At 28.7% G+C, this 24,440-nt stretch overlaps 3 protein-coding genes and 1 pseudogene across 3 annotated transcripts in view; 2 read left to right on the plus strand and 2 right to left on the minus strand.

Moving 5' to 3' along the window:
- Window positions 1–8,317, minus strand: part of LOC113551036 — a 62,307-nt gene extending 53,990 nt beyond the window's left edge. Inside the window, exon 1 of the mRNA XM_026953038.1 lies at window positions 7,961–8,317. The gene's annotated coding sequence lies outside the window, so the exon portion shown is untranslated. The remainder of the gene's footprint in view (window positions 1–7,960) is intronic.
- LOC113551037 lies at window positions 119–2,584 on the plus strand. The gene is made up of 2 exons (XM_026953040.1): window positions 119–2,436; window positions 2,526–2,584. Exon 1 carries the CDS (start codon window positions 831–833, stop codon window positions 2,421–2,423), a length of 1,593 nt encoding a protein of 530 aa, XP_026808841.1. The 5' UTR covers window positions 119–830; the 3' UTR covers window positions 2,424–2,436; window positions 2,526–2,584.
- Window positions 8,318–13,726: 5,409 nt separating the features above from the next.
- LOC113552620 lies at window positions 13,727–20,659 on the plus strand (annotated as a pseudogene).
- A 1,823-nt stretch (window positions 20,660–22,482) lies between these two features.
- Window positions 22,483–24,386, minus strand: LOC113551772 (protein AAR2 homolog). Its single transcript, XM_026954243.2, has 5 exons — window positions 24,067–24,386; window positions 23,732–23,961; window positions 23,484–23,664; window positions 23,096–23,209; window positions 22,483–23,015 (listed from the first exon to the last, which is right to left on the minus strand). The coding sequence occupies exons 1-5, from the start codon at window positions 24,231–24,233 to the stop codon at window positions 22,592–22,594; spliced, it is 1,116 nt and encodes a 371-aa protein (XP_026810044.1). The 5' UTR covers window positions 24,234–24,386; the 3' UTR covers window positions 22,483–22,591.
- Window positions 24,387–24,440: the final 54 nt, after the last annotated feature.

Genomic DNA, 24,440 nt, shown 5'->3' on the forward strand with positions numbered 1-24,440 from the left:
ATTATTTAATTTAAGAGGCTTTCGTTTCACTTAGAGATGATTTTATGAATTATCAGTAAACCCATCGTATATTGTATTAAATTTTTGTCGAATTTTCTATAGCCCAGTCAAATTAGACCAAAAATCGACAAAGTTTGGAACTAATTCCACGAAAGCTGGAGTTTAATTTTTTTTTTAGATCATACCTTACTTATAAACATACTAAAAGTCCTGACACCTACCCCTTGTGCGTAGCCCCCCACCCCTCTTCAAAGGGTGGCGCACCCCTTTCACTTGTTTCGCTTATAACTCGTTAGATTTTTAACTTACGATAAAAATACCCATGACCAAAATTAAAGACCATACAATTTACCATAGACTTGTGCTACTTTTAATATATATATGTTGCGATAAGTGTTATTTTTTTAAAAAATATAAAAAATAATTTTTTTTTATCTTTTTTTTTATTGTGTTTTAGCCAAAACCGTCAATGATACGCTGAAATGACCTATGACAAAAGTTAACGAGCATATTATTTTACATAATGTAATGTTAAATTATATTAATAATTTTAATTATTGTAAGTCGTACATTTGAAATAGTCGTATAATTTTATAAAATATACAGTATGAATAATGTCATTGGATTATATTAACGTGTATATTATATTATTTATATTATCGCAATGGTTGTAAAAGATATAATTCGTAGAATCGGAATTGTTGTGGATGGTGAGCCGGCCATAGTACACGTGTACACAAACAGGGTTTCAATGAACGTTGAATCTTGAGGGGATCTATTGTTGTATTGTAATTAATTGTTATAAAGCACAAGAAGTCGGCCAACAGACGATGAACAATGTTATAGGTGATAATTTTAGTGATGTCAAGTTACAACGAGCAAATCGCGTAGTCCCTTTAGATTTTGCTAAAAAACTAACGGTTTGTATTAGAGATGACATTTTTTCAATTGATCCTTTATTACTCTTCCAAAGAATAATGATAAGAGTTAAGACTGACGAAGAGCTCAAAGAATGTTTTGAATACGAGTTATCACCTATTCCTCTTTCATTGTTCGACGAATCAGGTCAAATGCGAAAATCTAAAAAATCAATTTTATATGATGTGTTTCTAACTACAACAAACACATACAATGTTCTGGACAAAAATGTTATTGTAGTAATCGATGGAGGTTTCTTATTGCATCGTGTTGTATGGCCTTCAACTTCGACGTATGGAAATATCATAGAAAATTATATAAGCTACGTGAAAAGACACTATGGATCTAACTGCATAGTTGTATTTGATGGATACGCAAATACCGAATTAAATATTAAAAATTCAGAAAGACAGCGACGAAAAAATATGTATACGAGTACAAACATAATTTTTGAAGAGTCAATGGATGTACTAACCACTCAAGAAAAATTTTTATCCAACACCGAGAACAAAATAAGGCTTATAACAATGTTGACTGAAAAGTTTTTGACTTCGGGTATTCTTGTTCATCAAGCCGAAGATGACGCTGATTTACTTATTGTCAATACAGCTATACGAAACACCGACGATAATATCCAAGTAGTGGTCATAGGAGAGGATATTGATTTACTTATACTGTTATTAACATTAAGTCCTCCAAAAAACACAATAATATTCGAAAAACCGGGTAGAGGAAAAATAGAAACAAGATCTTATGCTGTTGGAAGTTTACAAGAACATTTTAAAAATGAGATTCAATATTTTATGTTTATCCATGCGGTGGGTGGATGTGATACTACTTCGTCATTATTTCAGACAGGCAAAATAAAACACCTGAAAACAGTTCAAAAACACCCGGAATTACACGATTCATTATTAATATTTAATAATGAATCGTCATCGCCCGAAGAAATTGAATGTGCTGGAGAAAAATATCTTTTAGCATTATATAAAGCTCCAGCCCATATTACATCTTTAAATAATTTAAGACATCATATTTTTCACAAAACCGCAGCTTCCAACAAAAAACAAGTACAACTAGCTAGACTTCCGCCTACTATCGATGCGGCACGAGAACATTTACATAGAGTGTATTTGCAAATACAGTTGTGGCGTGGTAATAGATTAAATCCACAGAATTGGGGATGGAAAGAAGATAATGGCAAACTAAATCCAGTTTTCACGAAAAAGCCACCAGCGCCGGATACTCTTTTAAAAGTGATCAGTTGTGCCTGCGCAAAAACATGTGAACAAAATTGTAGCTGTCGAAAAGCAGGATTGCTATGCTCGGTTATATGCAAGCATTGTCACGGAGGTTCATGTTTAAATCAGCAACCGATCATAGATGATGTAGAAGAGGACCATATTGATGACAACTTTGAGGACAATATCGATGAAATATTTTTAATTGGAAATCAAAAAGAAGAAACCAACACACCGACAATAAAAAAAATTAGACCCACATAATATAATTAATAAGGTACTGTATGATTTTAATAATTCAATACATAATATAATTTAAATAATTAAATATGAAAATATTAAGTATATTAATTAATTTTGTTTCAGGACCCAAAACCCAACACTATTTTTATATTTAACTTCATAGCTTATAGTCTGAAAAAATAAAAATAAATGTATAATTTCCAATTTTTGTAAATATTTTATAAATTACTGTATGTAATTAATAGTTTCATAATTAACTTTTTTTTTATTTCAATTTTATAAATATGTATGTAAAATAAAATAATGTATTTTCATTGTAAATTTTATGGTCTTTAATTTTAGTCATAGGTATTTTTATCGTAAGTTGAAAAGCTAACTAGTTATAAGCGAAAACAGTGAAAGGGGCGCGCCACCCTTTGAAGAGGGGTGGAGGGCTACGCACAAGGGGTAGGTGTCAAGACTTTTAGTATGTTCATAAATAAGGTATAAACTGCTCATATACCGAAATTCAGCTTTCGACATTTTTTTTTTAGTATATTGTAATTAGATTTCTGATTCTTATATTTTGTAATTGTCAACAAATTGTTCAATTACATCGTCACTTTTTATATAAAAAACATTTTTACTTATGCTAATTAAAATTGTTAAAATAATTTAACGTTATCTTATGTAAAATAATATGCTCGTTAACTTTTGTCATAGGTCATTTCAGCGTATCATTGACGGTTTTGGCTAAAACACAATAAAAAAAAAGATAAAAAAAAATTATTTTTTATATTTTTTAAAAAAATAACACTTATCGCAACATATATATATTAAAAGTAGCACAAGTCTATGGTAAATTGTATGGTCTTTAATTTTGGTCATGGGTATTTTTATCGTAAGTTAAAAATCTAACGAGTTATAAGCGAAACAAGTGAAAGGGGTGCGCCACCCTTTGAAGAGGGGTGGGGGGCTACGCACAAGGGGTAGGTGTCAGGACTTTTAGTATGTTTATAAGTAAGGTATGATCTAAAAAAAAAATTAAACTCCAGCTTTCGTGGAATTAGTTCCGAACTTTTTCCTAATTTGACTGGGCTACTAGTATATTTTAACAAAATGAAATGAATATTTGACTATTTGATATTGCATGTGTAATTCCTAGCCCTGATAATAGTATTAATTTAGGTACGCCTAATTTGAACACGACAGACTTTAAAGCACATAATATGTTATTCCAGTGCGTCGCCGTCATTACGATTTGTATTGTTATCGTGATTTAAAAAACAATTCGTATAAAACATTTTTTGTTTGTTTTGATACGGGAATCCGACAAAAACCCGAAGTCGGAGGGGAAAACAGCTAATAAAACACGCGAAAATCGCTAGTGAAACTTTTGCTATTACGTATAGCCGCCGATATTTCATTGGCTGGTCCTAAACACGCAACGTTCCATATTGTATTCGTCGGGACGAACGAGACGCGTTTAAAATTTAAATAGGTAATACCTACCTGCAATGTATTATAATAATATATACTATAACGAATAATCGTTGTATACACGATATATATTATATACGTTTTCGGGAAATCTCCAACATCACGTACCTATGCAGTTCGTAATAATATCATAACGGCATTATAATACGACGTGTACAGGTGGGTACAACAATATATTATTATTATATGCATGTAACGCCTGTGATGATTATATTTTTTTTATTTTTTTTTTTTTTATTATTATTATTATTTTACAATGTTTCATGGATTATCGATCGAATCGGATGATATTATATATTTTCCATTGACGTTATATTATTAATGTCATCGCAAACAAAACATTATATTATATCCGTCCGTGACAAAACAGCCGTGACCTACGTGATTCGTATATAACGTATAAATATATATATATATATATATATATATATATACATTTTTTTTTCCACCGAATTTCGTTTATCGGCCCGCTCCGCGCGGACGACTGATTGGAATTTCGGAAAACCGCGTGCCCGCCACGGCAAGTAGGACGGGCAGTGAAAACAATAACAAATACACAAGTATAGATACCACGCGAACGCGGCGACGACGCACGGCCGGTCAATCGGTCCACAAAAAAATATTATTGCGAATTAGTTTTGACCGAGACAAAACCCATTTACAGCGATATTATTTTATGGCCACAGTTGTTGTGTACAAATGGTAGCGCGTATAGTGCGGCGATACTGCGGCAGCAGCTGTACTATAGCTGTAGTACACGGAGGAGATTATCGTGTGTACAGATTTTCGGTTTTTCAATTTTCGCCGCAGTTGCATTTCGGTCGTAGTGGGCGTATTCACCTACTCGTACTGTATATATATAATATAATATATTATAATTTATAAAATAATAATAATAATAATACGATTTTTGGTCCGATAGTCCGGTATTAGCAGCCGGTCACGTATCACCTCCGGTTCTAGGTCGATCCCAATAGATATATATATATATATATATATATACAATCCACCTACCCGGCACTACTTATGTACATATATATATAGCAGCAGCACCCGCGCTGACCGTCCCGCGAAGAGAAAGAGAGAGGAACCGTGTCGCACGGGACACAAAAATTATAAATAATATAATAATAATAATAATAATAATACAAAAACGACACACACACATAAACTCGCGCACGCACGCACGCACGATTCGTGTGACCTCGATCTGGATTTACACTCCGGGTATAGATCGGGCGTAGGTACTACACGTCGTCTACAATAGGTACCTATGGATCGCGGTGAAATTCGATCGGTAACTACTGGAAAAGAATTGTTGCGATTTTTTTATTTTTTTAGTTTTGTTTTGTTTTTCAAAACGCCAACGCACTCGAGGGGTCAAAAAGCCACGGCCTCGGTCGATCTATATTATTACTATTACGAACATATTATAATAATGTTGGCCGTAACACAGTGTATACGTATATTAAAGTAGTATTATGTAGTGTGACTGCTGTGGTACGGCTTCACGACCATCGCCGCAGAGTGGAAAAAAAACTACGATAATAATAACACATAATATTATAATGACGACGGCGCTCCGCAAAGACAATGCTGATAAATTGTCGAGAGACTATATAATGTTATTATGTTACATACGAGCTGGTGGTGATGGCGTGCAATATAGGTACCTATATAGCTACCGACCACCGCAATAATAAACGCATATATATATCCACTATAATATGTAATAATAATGTATTGTGTTTTATTAACTCGCCATTATAATGTGGTCCAATCAAAAACGGAGAGAAGTGAAAAAATATACTTAACGCGTGTCGAAACCATTAGCCATTAGTGGTCGTTATAGTTGTAACAATATAATAAGTCACTGCTGCACTACTGCAGGGACACGCGTTTTATCTATCTATATAACTTTAATACAGATACTCTGCAGTGCCGGCGACGGTTCGGTGTGAATGTGTGTGTGTGTGTGTATACGGTCCCATTTGTCATAAAAATGTGTATAATACGAGCCTAGAGCAGCGTCCACACATGTCGTACAGTCTTTGTTACTCTGAAACGGTGCGAGGACACGTGATTTTCTAATATTAGACGAAACTATATGAGATTATATACGTATTTTAGCTAGCTAGGGTGAGACCGGGACCGATTTCAAGACAATTTCGGATTTTTCAAACGGAACGTGTATGCGTTCACGGCGTAGCTACAAAATAATTAAAATTTTCGGGCGTCTATAACCACCGTGCGCATACGTTTTAAGTCGTAAGTGTTACAATAATCATTACCACATATATATATGTGTGTGTATGTGCGCGCAACGTCTGAAAACGACGTACATAACGCTGTTCAATTTGACGAACTATATTTCAATAGACGAATACCAGATACCTATATCAGCCGTGTACCGGCGTGCTTGCTGTTCAAAATTCCAGCACAGAGAAGTCAGTGCTATAAGATAAATTATAAAATAATATACTATATTATATTGTATATGCATGCTTACATCGTGTGTAAAACACTGTATGGTGTAAATAAACACGATATCATATATTACTGCACTTAACACCGACGTTGGGCATGTGTGTATTTTATTATATTCAAAGGGCTCGAGGTGAACACCGTGCACGTTTCTATAGCGATATTAATATTATTATGTAGGTACGTGTTTTACGTTCGATACCTAACAATATGGTTTTTATGTCCAACACAAGGGCTGTAGGAAAAAAAACGAAAAAAATAATGTCACACGCGTACCTATTGTTGTTACTATGTAATATATATTGCGCTGTATATAGGTACAAATTAAAACCCATTATCGTGAACTTTAATTTCAACCGTAGGTATACCCCCAACTCTACCTCGTTGAAATGTCAAGTGAATAAAATAAATGTTAATCTTTTTCAGACCATGAAAACCGCCGAATACGATTTTCGAAACAAATCCACAGTATGGCGAGTCTCGCTGAAACATTACGATCCGTTGCAAACGAAAACCACAATCGGTCATGTTATTATGTTTTAACGTGATGTTGAATAATTGCAACGTTTGTGTATACGCGCGTTCCGTGTTTTGTATTAAATATATAAATATTATACATCCATAAATATATATATTAATATATGAATACCAAACTCGTTTCCCAATTTGTATGGAAAAACTCTCAATCGATCCCCATCCCCATCGTTTGCTAACGAGCAGCGGTTAAATTTATCATTGCGTTTACACAAATAGCCTTTTACTGAAACCAATTAAATTAGACTTAAAATTTAAAACACCCCCAGGCTTGTGGCGGTGTATTTGGAACGGAAAACATAATCTTGGCGCTATACTACCCCATGTTGCCCCGAGCGGAAATTTCATCAAAATATACGCCGTTTAATTACCAGAGACTAGAAACGACGCCTGTTGGTGCGGTGGGGAAAAAGAGATATTATCCCAGGGGATGCGGAGAGCATACTATATTCATAGTTGAGCATATAATAATTCCATTATTTTAAGAAATGTATCTGAAAAAAAGTTAACAATTCTACGAATATCTAGACATACAAATTATAGGTGCAGTCTATTTATTACACTATCTGGCTACTTATTTATACATTTAAAATATCCGATTTAATCTATATCATTGTTTTAAACATTTTTAACCTTAATATCGTCATGTGTCTAGACAGTGTTTTGACTAAAGGCAAGTTAGTGACTTACTCAATTGGTTAAAATAAATAGAATTATCAAATTGCAAAGTATAATTATCTTTCAACTGGACCTTCAGATAATTTTCGGGCCAAGGAGTGAACACAATTATCGTCTATTTTCTAAAATACAATCTAGAGCCAAAAGAGTTTGTAATAAACTAAGTATCTTCTGAAGCACTAATTGGCACTTCGAGTATCTTTGCTTACATGAGTTTTATTATCCCACACATATTTCGAGTGAATTTTCAAAAATTAAAAAATTAAATACGTATTGATAATATTCAAAAATATGCCGAAAAAGTTTTTAGCTTAAAGTCCATCCCACTCGGAGCTAAATCGACTGTGAGTAAACAATAACAATATACAATATTTTGAACTCACCAGTGTCTCTCAGGTTTTCGGCAAATTTATTAATCCACATTTGAACGTGCGATGGTAACACAAACAATATTAATAATTCAGGGTACGGTTATCCCGACGTACCGATTGAGAATATCGACAATAAAGAACGGTTAGGTTGGAAAATTAAAAAATAAATAAAACAATAACAGAAACAACAAAAATTAAATAGCAAAAAAAACGTTCATATTTTATTTTCCGGAACGATATTTACGAGTCGTACCGGTGAATAAGTTTGGCGTATAATTTTTTGTGACGACTAGTAAGGATAAAGAAAATTAAAAATCAAACACAACTGCGATCACGACCGACGGCGGCAACAAAACGAACCGGACACGAGAGAACAGCGAACTGACTGCTATATGGTACCGTCGACGGACTTGGCGGGCGCGGCTTAGTACCGTCGGCGGTGGCGGGCGTCGGCGGCTACGGCGGCCGTTCGTCCGGGGGAACACGCGGCGGCCGAACCGGCGTTTTTCTTTCGCCCGAACGGATAGAGAGACAAATGGGAAAAGCATAAATGCTCGTATAAACAAAAATACAATATAATAATGATAATATGGTATGGCATCGTTATATTATTCTTCTATTATTCTTATTATTATACTGCGACATATAGATATAGATACATCCAATACTTGCAGGTACAGTGTATTAAAATCACTCTCTATGTACACATATCTCGTGATAATAATATGTATAACAATTTTATATACGGTTATGATTGATCGATCTTATTTTTGTTGATTTTTTTTTTTTTTTGTACGTTATAATATACCTATACGGGTCTCTCTGTGCCCGGGATTTTATATATACACGCGCGTCCTACCGGCTACCTATTTGTTTGTTGGACCAAAACATCACTCGCGTGATACGATTTATATCGAATTATCGTCCTTACTCCGTAGACGGCAAACGAATGCAGGTGACGGCGACAACGACCGCGGGATGACAAGAAATAATTTCTCGTTTTTTTTTTTTTTTTGTTTTTTTCGTTTTTTTTTTTTCTATTTATTTTCCGATAATATAACAACAATCGTACAACAATAATACACGGAGTGTAAGTAGGTATATGTATTACACATAATAATATATAACTACATTATAGTATATTTAGGTAGGTACTATACATATATTTTGTACGCGTATACCTACTTATTTGTTTAATATTTTTTTCTTGCTTTTCGTGTTGTCCGTCCGCAAAATACGCGTAAGGCATGACACTATAATATTATGTATCAATGCTCTTCAATAGTGAGTATAAAGTCTATAATATAGCACTGAACAGCGTGGTAATATTATTATAGATGAGTATAGGTACCTATAGGCACGCCTATCAACGAGACCGCCCGTCGTACGGATTTAATAGTTCTTTATTATAATTCTGGTCGAGATTTTCGGATATAATCGCTGAATCATATCGACTGACGGCTACTGCAAATCTATAAGCTGTCGTATAAGTGTAAAAAGTAAGAAAAAAAAATAAGTGAAACAAGTAGGCACTCTAGACGAACATTTAAATGCAGGTATATATACGTAATATAATATTGTACTGTATGATTACTACGTGTATACTAAGTGTTTCTACAACTAATACCAACATTAGGATAAACATACTTGACGGAACAGTACAAAACGAATTTCCGTGTATCTACTTACTTAATTCATTTATATATATTAAAAAAAGACTGGGTTACAGAGGTAGAAAATATGTTTTGAAAACTTTGTTTTTGAACCATTTCGTGTATAATAATATGTTTATCCTAAATCCTAATGGTATCGCTGTTGTAGAAACATTCTGTACACTGTGTAATATATTATACGTCGTGTATCTACAGTATATTATATTTGAATGTAAACTTTATTTTCACGTAGTTATGTTGTAAAATAAAATGAATATTTTTATGTTTACCGTGTAAATTGAAAGTACTCTTTTTTTCCTTTTTTTAAACCACTGTTTACACGAGCTTTAATATCAATCACAAAATAGCACATTTTATTATATACCTGTTTTTTTTAAACTGGTGATCCCAGATCACTGATCGCGCCAATGAAATCTAACCTTCTGATGGATTTTAACTACGAATACAGAAGTTCTTTGTCTTCTGCGCAATCACTACCAGAGCCACAAAGAAATATTGCTAAAAAAACTAACAAGAAAAAGTATAAAAATATTATTGTATTCTAAAACTGGGTATAGGATTTTCATTTTTCTCGTTTAATGAAGACAGTGAAAGTAGTCCGTTAATGATTATTAAATTGAACATTATATCGGCTTAAAAGGACTGTCCAACAATCAAAATCTTTTCGACCAAGCTCCATCGGGGGATTTGTCCCATCTGCGCTGCTAACGACCAGTAAGGGATAAGGTGGATTTTTAGGTTTTTTTTTTGTCGTCGGTAGTGGACAGTTAAATAAGCTATTTAAGTACCATTTAGAGAGTTTTTCCAATTTCAATATGTCACTTGGAGGAGCAGCAGAACGTTCGATAAGTCGGTCCGGTACGCTTAGATCATTCAAAAACTAGCTCTTCTCTGTGTCCACACGCATAACTACATTCTATTTTTTTGTCATGATAATACCCTTATTAGCCAAACAAAGCGTTGATCAGTTTGCTGTGGAGTGTTGACGATGGATCATATTTATTTATTTTTTTTTTTTGATTAGACGATCCGTGTTGAGTATGTGGACTTGCGCCGTTCGATTAGTACGGCTGTTTACTTTTTCGTGTACCTACATTATATATATATATATATATATATATGTGTGTGTGTGTGTGTGTGTGTGTGTCATTCAGATACAACATTAGATTTAAATGTATTTAACATAATATTATAACACAAAAATGTTAATTGATAACAATAATTTTTAAAATGTAAGTATAATAAATTTATTGTATGTTAAATGTATATATATAAATTATAAAAATAAAAATATTAATCAGAACAAAAGTTATTACATGATCGAATAGTAGGTTGATTATATTATTTGTTGGGTATTTTTACTACACGCTGTATATAATTTCGTAATTGAGTGGGATATGTACCTATATTATTTTTATACAACTAAAATTTTAGATAGTGAGATGATGCATGTATATATTTATATTAAATGATTGTGTCATATCAAATCATTTTCATATTATGGTAATAAAATATTATGTTGAATAATTAAGTGCATGATGTTTGTGTATAAATTAAAATCGTGGCGATAGGGCCAACTATACTTTGGAATATTATTTATAATATACACGACAATTGTTTTAATAATATTTCTAAATTAGTGATGGTATTAATAAAGCATATAGTTTGAAACGCACGGTTTTACGTATTATATTCTAATTGTACGTATATATATATATATCTTTGTATATACCTATATAACCGTTATTTATTAATTCAGTGAATCATAAATGACGAAAGTAAAATAGTATTTTGCTTGTATTGAATATATGCGTGCTTAATGCTCTTGTATATATCTGTAATATACATTATATATCTATAGACATATTATTAAAAGGTACGTGAGTTTACGGTAAATTCGGTTCGTTCATTTGTTGTATAATAGTGTATAATATATATTATAGAAAATCAACTACGTTATATAGTCAAAACTAACCTCGTTATAAAAATTAAAAAATAAACACGTAGGTATAATTCTGGAGCACATGCATAAAAATCAAACGTGTACACAAAAGAATTCTTAGTTTACAATAGAATACTTCTAGAGGAAAGAACTAAAGAAGGACGTCGTTTATTTTTATTCTAAACATAATAAATATATATATATATATATATGTGTGTGTATAGATAGATTGATAGGTATAATATATGTATATATATATATATGTATTATGTATGTTACACATGAGTACATACAGGTGTCCGTGTATAATAAACATATAAAGATTCTTGTAAAATATTTATAATTTCGAGTTTATTCTTGACACAAATCTAGTGATTATTATAAATTCTGCGGTTGCCATTGCACCATAATTCGGGATTCAATAACTATAATAGATATTAAAAATTATCTTTCTGTCTGTCTTTTAAACAAAATAAGTATAAATTACTTTAACTAAACATTAAATTAACTGTAAGAGTATTCATTGTCACCTTCAGGATGAAATTACACAATATATAAATATAAACGTATACATACATTTTAAGTATGATTAATTCGATCTTCTTGGCCGTTCGGAACAATAGGAAGGGTGACAGCATCATAATATTCTCCGTGTGTGTATAATTATTTAATTAATTTAAATTAAATTCTAATACGAGAAAGGTAATAGTTGTTTCAAGGTTCAATATCTTAAATCTATATATTGTAATTATTATTTTTTTAATTTATTCGGACGTATGAGTAATACCTCCCATTTAAATGAAAATTTGTGTATAATAAAATATATTCATACACATTACACCTATATACCTACATAACAAAAATAAAACTCAGTCGAATAACCGTGGTTATTGTTAGTATTCATTTTAAAAATAATAAACTATTTTAATCAGTATAGTAAACATAATATGATTATATAAAATTAAAACGTTAGCACTTTTCTCATATCTTATATATACGTGTTTACTATTGAATACGACCTGGTTAGATTACGAAATATATGTGTAGGTATATTGTATCGAGTAATATAAATATAAAAATGCTATTTTACTAAATATAATTGAATGCATTAATAAATTCCATTTAGTCTAAATTAAATCACAATACAGACATTAAGTAGATAATATTTGCACTAATATTATACTTATACCAAATATTGATATTAATTTATTTTAACATATTTACCATCATCAATATTTCTGAATGAAACATTCACAAAATAAAAATAAATTATATTATAGTCGAGTGTGTTTATGTTTATTTAATAATTATAATATGTACTTTTAATAATGGCTTAAATACTTTACCAAAAGTAAGTTAGGAATCTAGTTTAATAAATACATGTGCATATGATACTATTTTGTTAGGTTTAGTAATATAAACTGGACATTTTCAGTATATTATGATTTATTACAACGTCAACTTAGTTAAAAATAATAATATTTATTATTATAATTTACATGCCTGATGTCTTTATTGTCTTGTGTCCATGGACTTCCTTGATTTTCCTTCGATTTCTGCAGTTTTAGTTTGGTTTATCATTGAATTCGTTCAGAATTAAGACTAAGAATAATCCTACGTATTCATACTCCGTATATATCTGATAACTTTTTAACCGTTGACGATGAAAATCGATAGTTTAAAACTTCCAACTCTCTTTATGCAACTCAGTATTTCGATTATAGGAACTAAAGAGTTCTTTAGATAATCCGTAGACTGCTCTGTATGACAAATTCCAATAAATATCAAGCTAAAAATTCTGTGAAAATAAGAAAATCGCAATCGAGAATATTTCACTTTCATACACATTGTAAACATTAAGAAAAAAAACATTGATTCATATCAATAGACGGGGTGTGCAAAAAATGCTGTGTTTAATACTAAATTAATAATCGTAAAAAATACAGGTTATGATAAAAAATTGTATTTAAAATTCCAACCATTAAAATACTTACTGTTAGTTTCTCTCTAAACATTAAATTTCTCATACGTAATACGCAATTTAAATCAAAACAAAATATGCTAATAATATGCTGATATATGTATTTGAAATTACTATTACATCTTTACCATATATAATTTAAAGTTTAGGAGTACCTTAGTTAAAATATACATTATAAACATATGACGTGTAGATTACATGGACAAATATTAGTGGGTGTCATGAAAGCTACTCCCTTTTTGTGGTTTACTTCTGACGTGTTTTTTCGGCTAAATGATTTTGAAACAGTAAAAACATCAAAGAGTATAATACCTTTTAGTACTTCTTATTAAAATATTAAATTAACAAATTGAATATAGAAATTTACATTGTGTTATGAAACCATTCATTTTCATAATTTTCTAAATTAAAATTATAGAAAACCCTGATAATGAAATTTAAAAAAAACAGATTGAATAAATAATTAATAAAAGCGAAAACTCATTAAAAAATCATTTTTTTGCCCAACCCTATTTTAAATAATTTTTTAATGCAGTTATCTGTTATTAATTACAAAATTTTAAATAACTGTCACGTGTAATTATGCCACATAATAATTATTAAAAGTAGTTTAAGTGATTTATAGCAATGTTTAAACCTACAGTTTAAAAATGTGTTTAGCAACACCTATTTTTGATAGCACATATTTAGAAAGGTAATTTTTATTTAACAAGTAACTATATGAATCTCTGAAAGTAAAATTGGCTGAGTAAGAGCCATTACAAACTTAATCATAAATATATATATATATATGATTTGTTAAGATATTAAAACCCTATTATATTTATCTGTTTTTAGCGTTTTTGGTGGCTTTTTTTTATTTTAATTGTTGTTAAGTTGCTTCTATTTTAGATACGTTAATAGTATTAATAAATATTTGATTGATAAATTGCTATGTATTAATTTAAGCTTAATCTACTAAAAATCTATAACAATTATTAAATATCAATAATTAAAAGCATACATTTTACGAAATGTTTGATTTATAACATTTTAATAAATACAATTTTTGCTACACATTTTAGTAATTAAAAAATCAAATAAATACAAACACAAAAAATAACGTATATAATTGTTGTATATTACTTTCGAGATAGTTTTTTATTTTCTGGAAGTCTTAGAAATATCACTCAAAAAACGATATTTTTTGTAGTTAATAGTGTTAATTTTGCTTTGCAAAGCCCGATAAAATTACAATTTTTACTTGTACCTATTATAAACTATTACGCATTTATCAAAAAAATCAGTATATAATTTATAAAATAAAGATTATTTTAGATAAAGCATTTTATTATTTTACTTTGAAACTTGTTTAACTTTAAAAAGTTAAAATATACTATCTAATTAGAAAAAAACATTCACGTAAGACATAAATTAATGATTGCTTAGATTATAGAAACGATCATCGATCCTTCAAAAAATATTATTGAATACCTATATTATTATATTTTACTGATGTCAGTTTCATAAATTAATTAGTATATACGTGCAAAACTATAGTGTTACTAAAGTGAAAAAAAAAACGAAGGAAAACAACATAATGAATATTATACTATAAAGTACCTATATTGTACCTACACTGCAATGTGTATAATATAATGTATATACATAATCATAATAAAAAAATTTATTATGTAATAATAGAAAAAAAAATACTTAGGTAATATATTATATTCTTTTTGATAAAAGGAAACCAAGTGAAAGTACAGTTTGTATCTAATATATAATATAATACGAGTATAACTGAAGTACTCAATGAGCATTTTTTAATTTAGTTTTTTTCGGTAGATAGGTACGTACATTTTGTTGATAGGTATGGCTTTTAGTTTTAATTAAATTCCATAACAAAAAAAGAAAAATAACCCAAACGTAAAAAATTCCATAATCCATACCTACGTTCTTTAAATTTACAAAACGAATAATAAAATGTTAAATGAAATTTATTAAAAATAAATCAAATTATTATATTTAATAGAATGAGTATCTGTGTGGCTTTATTATTATAGACGTATTTATAAAAAGGGGAATGTAGATCCCCTATTACCCATTTTAAGCTTATTCCTACGACATTTTTATATTATAATATTATAAATACATATTATTTATTTTATCGTGCACGAAAAAGCAAAAGAACACAATTAATTAAAAACAATATTCATTACCGAGATTTATTTCTAGAGCTTAAAGAAAATAAAAAAATAACTTAAGATTAAGTAGTATACTACTATGTAGTATGAAATATTAATTTATTTTATTTTTATTAAATAGTAATAATAATAATTAATAAGTATTTTTTTTTATTTACATGTTTATTAATTTTACTCTTTATGAAAACCTACAGGTATATAAAAGAAATGTCGGTGAAAATTATATAGGTGAGTAATTAGGGCGGTAATGTCCAAATTTTGCACATAAAACTTCATAATTCACCCCTTAGCTTATTATGTTTTATTTAAGCACGTAATGAACTACTGAAGTGATTTCATAATTTTTTTTTATTTTATACTAATGTAGATGGACTGTGAATGCATATTCAATTTTTTATACACAAAAAACGATAAAAATTTGAAAATAACACGAAAACAGTATTAAAAAAGCTGTTATAATATTATTGTTAGGACCCCCCTGAATTTTTTTAAAGTATAAACATTTTAAAACATGTTGGACCACTTCAAAATTTTTTTTTAGTTACGGTTTTTACGTATATAAATCATCAATGAAAATATCAAGTCATTTTAAAAACCCGTGTTTAGTAAAGTATCCTGATTTTTTGTAATTCTTTGTCAGTATTTTCCCAACTATTAAAAAGATACATTAAATTAATAAATTAATTCTTCAATATGCATCAAATAGATCCAAAATTCTCGCTATTAAGTCTTTTGGTCAAAATTGTGTTAGCAGATAAGAAAAAAAAATCATAATATAATATTTATATTATATTTTATTTTTCACTCGGAAACTAAAGTAATAATTTCATAATCTTTATGATTAATAAAAATATAATATTTGAAAGTTTAAAAAATGCAATACCTATAAATAAAGTTGTGTACACCAGTATCACTATTTACATGATACAATTTTATAACACAAAAATAAGATTACAAACTTTAAATAGTAAATTAGGAATTACTGTTTTAGAATGTCATAACTCAAGTATAACTATAGTGTTAGGTAAACATAATAATGATTTCTTAACTTTGAATAATAATGGTTTTTATCGGTTAAAATGATTATGTTTCATATTTAAACTCCAATGTTTCTTAAATAAAAATTTGAATGGAAAATATCCACTATACTTATAAATTATAAAATTCTCAAATATAGAAAATCCTCAGTACTTGTTTATCATAAGAAAAAATATTTAGGTACCTACACAACACTGATTTTAAACAATGAGCGTTTGACTGAATTGATTAGTAAAATCACGCATATTTGCAAATTATTACAGTTAAATTATAATTATATATTTCTTAAATTATCATAAAGTTTTAATTTTAATAGTTACGCCTTATATTAATGATTGTCTTTGTAACTTATTTTTACAGAAATTTAAAAATTCCAAAAACATAATTAGGCAAAATAGGCATATTTTTTTAAACATGAGTTTCAAGTTAAAATTTGAATACAATTAATTTTTTTTAACGTAAAATTATGACCTCTACTAAACGTTATAAATATAGTTATTCTTACTTTGTTGTAATTCATTAAAAAAAATATCAATCGCTAATACATGAAATATATACAAAACTGTGCTACATTATTATTTTCTACATATCTAGGAATAGAAGGTACCAACAATACAATTTTAAAAATATTAAAAACTTTTCCTATGAAAATTAATTTAATCATTGACGTTTATTTTATTGCCCAATCTTCGGTAATTTCCCAAGATATATTTCCTAAATGTTATTAACTAATAACTATTAATAAAATATAAAAAGTAAATGTTGATTTAATAATATAATATGTAATAATTAACACTCGAGTCACTGGATTTGAGTGTTTAAATACTTTAAATATTTTAAATATATTGTATTCATGAATATGACATCACATTAAATTAATTAATTATTAAATTATGTTTAAAAATACATTATATCGGTGTATTCGAGTATAAATACTAATAATACTGAATAAGTGGAACACAGTAATAATTAACTTTGCATTTCGTGCGTTGTTACACAGCATTCCAAAAACATACTAATTTTTTTTCAAGGTTTAAAGCTATTGTATAAAATGTTTAAAAAGCGTTATAAAAGTGTTTTTCGGCCATAATGGTTAGTAATTCGAATAATTATAGTCATTCGTCTGTCATTGTATTGGTGCTATTTCTTACGATATATCTAATACATGGATATTGGCCGCGGAGACGCTTGGATGCAAAAGTCACTGGAACTTAATGAGCGCTGTGCTCCGATCGTTGACCAACGCCGGTCATAGCGTAACCGTGTTCACCCCGCTGACAGACGGCGACCGGACGAACTACACGGAAGTGGATTTGTCGAAAAATTTTCCGATTCTAATGGCTAAGGGCATGAGGGAAACATTGGACGTTTACCTCAATCCGATTGTATACATGAATATGAAGACTAGGTTGAACAAGCGATATTGTGACTCGGTTTATGGGAACCGACAGTTCAATGTAATAATCCGTAACCGCAACGCAGATTTTGACGTGATAATCATGGAACCACTGAGCGTTGACTGCATGTCGTACTTGGCAAGCACACTGAACTTGCCAATAATTTATGTGATTTCATCCCCCATGATAACTTACGCGGAACGTATGTTTACCGGACATCTCTCGAACCCTGCGGTTGTATCTAATTTATTAGCACAACAAGCCGTTCCCAAGACGTTCGTCCAAAGAACCGTAAACACCGCTCTTTTGGTGTTTAGTAAGCTAGTAACTACATACGATAAATGGGTGCTAAGATTTACTAATCCAAGATTTTACGACTCGTCTCCGAAGATCCATCCATCTGTAATATTTCAAAATTCCCATTACATAACTGAAACTTCAAGACCAGTTGTGCCTAATCGTATCGACATCGGCGGTATTCACTTAAAACCATAAAAAAATATACCACAGGTAAGTAAATTATAAACATACTCTACCGAAAAACGTTAACAATTTCTAACTTAAAATAACTGTGAAATATAATAATGATAACCATGAATGTCTTGTGTGCAATTGTATGTAGTTATTTACTTCGAACCTATATAGTCACCTACGTACTGCTATACCTTGTTTATAATATGCATTATTATTCATTTTTATTTTTCAATCTCTTTTTTTTTTAATTATATATGTTTTATATTATTTTCTAAATGGACAAATTTATTTTAAATATTCATTTGTTATGGTACTTATTATTTTTGTAAATGTACATATTATAGTGCATGTCCAAAAATAAGATATTATTAATATTGTCATCAATTATGACAATAAAAAGAAAAATTATACGAATTTTCTTGAATAATTTATATTTGTTCACATTTATTTAAAAAATGGTAACTCATTTATTTTTATTATCAAAGGGCAATCTTATTTGTTTTTATTCGTGTAAGTTGTAACTTAATTTTGGAAAATAACTTACATGCCTACCTATTTAATATTGAACTAAAAAACGTATTATTGATTACAATTATTATGTTATTATAATATTGTCATTGCCCATTTCAGGATATTATATTAGATATTTTATTGAGGACTCGCCTCATGGAGTTATTTATTTCACATTTGGTTCAATAATTCAATCATATACATTACCAGAACATGTTATAAATTCATTCAAAGAAGCATTTGCCAATGCTCCACAAAAAGTTTTATGGAAATTTGAAGGTGAAATGAAAGATGTTCCAAAGAATGTTATGATAAGAAAATGGTTTCCTCAACGAGATATTCTTCGTAAGTTTTAATGAACGATTTTACATAATAGGTACGTTTTACTGTTATTAATTTATAATAAAATTGTGTATAGTGCATCCCAAAATAAAACTATTTATCAGTCATGGAGGTATATCTGGAATTTATGAAGCTGTTGATGGCGGAGTTCTTGTACTCGGACTTCTATTATTTTTTGACCAGCCGAGAAATATAGATAATTTAGTTAAGGGGATTAGAAGGGGTGACTTTCTGTCTTTGTCTAAAACACGTGAAACATAGCTATACGCCTGACAAAAATTAAGGTACTTCTAGTTGTTCGATTTAAAATATGTAAAGATGTTTTACTTAGTATACAAGTTTATTTTGCATCGATTGAAGCACTTTTTCGATTGTTTTATTATTTAAAACAAATATTTTGATGAGAATAAATATTTTAAATTTTATAAATTTGTCAATTTTAGTTATTAAATATATTAAAAATATGCTTCGACCGATGCAAAGTAAACTTGTATACCAATTCAATCATATTTACATATTTTAAATCGAACAACTAGAAGTACCTTAATTTTTGCCAGGCGCGTATAGCTATTTTTCTATGTTCCATGTGTGTAAAACAAAGACAGAAAAGCACCGCTTCCAATCTTCTTAATGCTGAAATGGCAATAAGTATGGACCTGTTCACAATCAACAAAGAAAAATTGTTAAATAACATTGTAGAACTCATTAATAACGAAAAGTGAGTTTAAATAAAAAATGACATACCTATAATCTTGTATTAAAATTAAAGAATCACTTTTTTATTTACAAATAAATAATTATATAAATATGATTAAATATTAATAGAGTATAATTTTATTTTAGATACATGAGAAATGCGAAAATTGCCTCTCAACGTTTCAAAGATCAACCTATGTCATCAGAGCTATCAGTTGTTTATTGGACGGAGTATGTTATTCGTCATAAAGGAGCAGATCGTTTAAAATTCCATGAACTTAATCTAACGTGGTATCAATATTTTCTATTGGAAATGATTGCTGTCATATTAATTTTTATTACATTAGTATTATTCGTAATTTATATATTTTTTAAATTGATATGTAAGTACATCAATTATATACCTAAATATTCACACAATTATGTTAGAGCCCTTTTAATTGGCCTTGGATTAATGATTTATATAGTTTAAAATATTTACCATTATTATGGTGATTGGTGAATACCCAGTGACAATTACATTTAAATTTAAATTTGTACTATCGTCTCAAAATGTTTACCATTCCTATTAGTTTTTATGATAAAACTTGTCATTGATATGAACTGTAATTATAAATATTAATGTAATGATGTACCTATTAACTGTTAAAAATCTAATTCAAAAACAGCTCAACCAAAATATTATGTACGTATGTCATATAATTAGGTACTATTATTTATATAATTTTATTTAAAAAAACTGTACATTGTATTCTTGTATTAGGTTTATGTATATTAGTATTATATATATTATATTAATTAAAACTTAAACTATTTCTTGTATGCATATTAATTATTAATGTTAAGTATTTATATTATATTATTTTTTTACATGCAATATATCTATATTAAATATTAAAATAATAAAATATTGATTTAATAATATTATACCTATGGTTTTATATTGTAATATTAGTTGTATAACTACCTGACTTTACCTGGTAAAAAATGAAAAAACAGAAGCCATTAATTATATCATTCTGTGATTAGCTTTATCGGTATATCTAAAAGTATTTCAGATTTTGTCCACTTATACTTCAAATTTAAATGTACAGGCAAATGAACATCGGTGTTGACGTGTTGTTCATCAATTCATCACTTAGTGAGATAATTCAACCAAGATGGGGAATCCGACCGTATCACATTACTGCATTAGTTATAACACTTAGTACTTATATTTTTTAATATAGTATATTACTCTCTAGACATTCTTGATGTCTCTAAAAGCAATTTTTTTAATTTTTGTATTAATCTTTGTTTGAGTAGGTTTTGAATCTATATAAACTCTAAACATAAGAATATTGCCTTTTGTTATAAATTTAAACAAAAAACAATAAATTAAATATGGTTTTATTTTATTAAAAAAAATCCCCTAGATCTTAAATGAAGGACTCCTTTATAGAGAATAGCATACTCCATCCAATAAACAACTGCTTATTCTTTTTACCTAGATTATAGGCTGATCTATGACACGTTTAATAATAATCATAATAATAAGTTATAAATAATATTATTAAGAACAAATAAAAGTAAAAAAATTATTTTTATTGTCTCGTTTATATAAATTACAACTATGTGATATGAAGTTCTAATCGTTAAATTGTGTAGGCACATAAGAAATCACAATTTATGATTTAAAGATGACATACAATGTTAACAATATTATGTCTTATTTCTCTGTTCACCCTTTTAAATTGTTATGAAATAAGATATATCAATAAACGAGCATGAATAATGATTTTGATTAAACATTTTATTAAAACAACCAATATAATTTTAATTTTGATAAGTACCTACCAAAAATAAAAATAATTAATTATGGGTCTGTTTTCAAGAAAAGTCTAGAATACAGGCTGGATTACCATTATGTTGCTACTTAAACCGGAGTCTATGCAAAGTAATTTAAATCATGGTTAAACAATATGAATTATGAATACCTCATAAATAACATATAAACTGGTCAAAGCATTATTTTCAATATTATAACAATTATTATTGCATATTACCTACAAGTTAACAATAATAATAATTATTAATTGATAATAATTAGTGAATAGCAATATACAAAATACATATTAAAAGACAGTTGAAAATCAACAACAAAATTTCATTTCTTATTAAATTTACCAAGTGCTTAAAATATTAATTTATGTTTGGACACAATTAAATACTTCCATTATAAACTTAATAAGAAGTAAACATTTAACTAACATAATTGGACTAGGATATTAAGAGAACAAATAATAATTCAAAAAATGAATTTTATTTTGTATAATGTTTTATTTAGAACATAATAAATTATACTCATATTAGTTTTATAAAAATTAGGAAGTTATATTAAAAAGAATATTGTATTAATAAGATTTTAAAATGAATCTTCAGTACAGTCAACAATAACAGGGGCTTCATCATCATCCTCTTCATTTAGTCCATTGAATTCCCAACCAAACTTTTGTTGCAAAAATCGTTTGATTTGAATTGTACCATCTTTAAGATCATCCTCCAGTACAAAATCACAAGTTTCTAATGTTCTAAATAACTCTTTTAAACCATTATAAATAACATTATTGTTTTCAACAATGTCAACTAAAAAGTCTTCAGGTATGGTTTCTAGTTGATGACGTACTGCTATAAAAAATTTAGCAAAAAAGTTTTGATCCTGTGCTATTGCTTCTTTACTCATACAAAATAATTGAAACAGCTTCTTCCAGCGCTCAAAAGATTCATAACTTAAACCAAGAAGAAAACAAACATAGGAAAATTGCAGTTCAGCTAATAAATCGATTTTACTGAAAATAAAAACATATTAGTACTTAATTAATATTGTAGATAATAATTATAATAATAAATATAAATATATGGTAATAACCTATCGTGTTTTTCAGCCATGGTATGAAGTATGTATGAAGTGTCAAGTGAATATTTAGTGATTTCTGAAAGTGACGAACCAGGTGGATAATGACATTCTGGAGGTTCAGTAAATCTAAATAATATTGAAAATAAAAATCCAGACACAATATATGGTAAAGAAAGGTATGTTGGTAATATTTCTTTTAACGTTTATAATGAACATACCTATTCATCAGTAAACATCAAAAAAGCTTCACAAATCATACCTAAATGATAACTAGTATAATTTGACACTATTTATATTTTTATCAATCTATCTAGTATTATAAATATTAAAATATGTTATTTTATAACAACATCATATTATTATAAAATAACATTAAGAAAATTGATAAAATGTAATTTACCTTATTTTATTTTCTTCTTTTGGCACTAAGTTGGGCAAATGTTCATATCCTACATCTGTTTCACTTCTAATAGGACCCCATTTTCTTCTTTTTTTTGTATTTTCCTTAACTGATGTTGGAAATAACTCCATTGCTGATCGGATAAATTTGGTTTCAGGGCATAACCTATGTATTAAGTTTTCTAAAATGAAAAATGAATGACTGATAACTAAGAGTACATTTTTATAAAGCTTTATAATTGTCCATACCAGTGAGCAATGATGACAAACCATTCCATTTCGATAGTTCTTCATATGGATAAGGACCCAAACAGTCATCAAAATATAATATATTTGTTTTGTATTGCACTATTTCTAATCTGGGTACATCTACCAATATTTCATTTTCTGTATCCCACTTTTTTACAAGACATTCACCTTTTTTAAAAGCATGGAAAAACCCACAACGTGGGGCTGTATTTCCATACTTATCTGTGGCACTGTAACAATAATAAAGTAGTTAAATAATCATATGATCTATTACATAAGCGTTTAATAGCAATTTACAAAGCGACAGTTCCAATAATACATTTTAATCATATTACCTGTAATACACGAAATGTATACCAGGGGGTATCATTTTGATTCCTTTGAATTTATCACCAGTCGCCCAAGACATCATATCGATGCCGAATTCCATGCCAGACGGGATATCAAGAAAAAAAGCTGTCGCACCGTTCAGATACAGTTTCATGGCCCTTTCTTGATCCATGTCTGATGTATCGTTTAATAAAATATTATATAAAACATAAACGTTAAAAATGTCGTTAACATTTAAACAATATTATTATTAAAACGCAATTGTATAAGTTTTAGACTTGTATGTTGTATAGATTTATTTCAAAATACTATTTAAGCATTACGGTCTTATCTAAACGATAACTGTTGTATATGAAACTGATAATACTATCAACAAAAA

Source organism: Rhopalosiphum maidis, chromosome 2 (assembly GCF_003676215.2).
Source record: "Rhopalosiphum maidis isolate BTI-1 chromosome 2, ASM367621v3, whole genome shotgun sequence".
Classification (NCBI taxonomy): Eukaryota; Metazoa; Arthropoda; class Insecta; order Hemiptera; family Aphididae; genus Rhopalosiphum; species Rhopalosiphum maidis.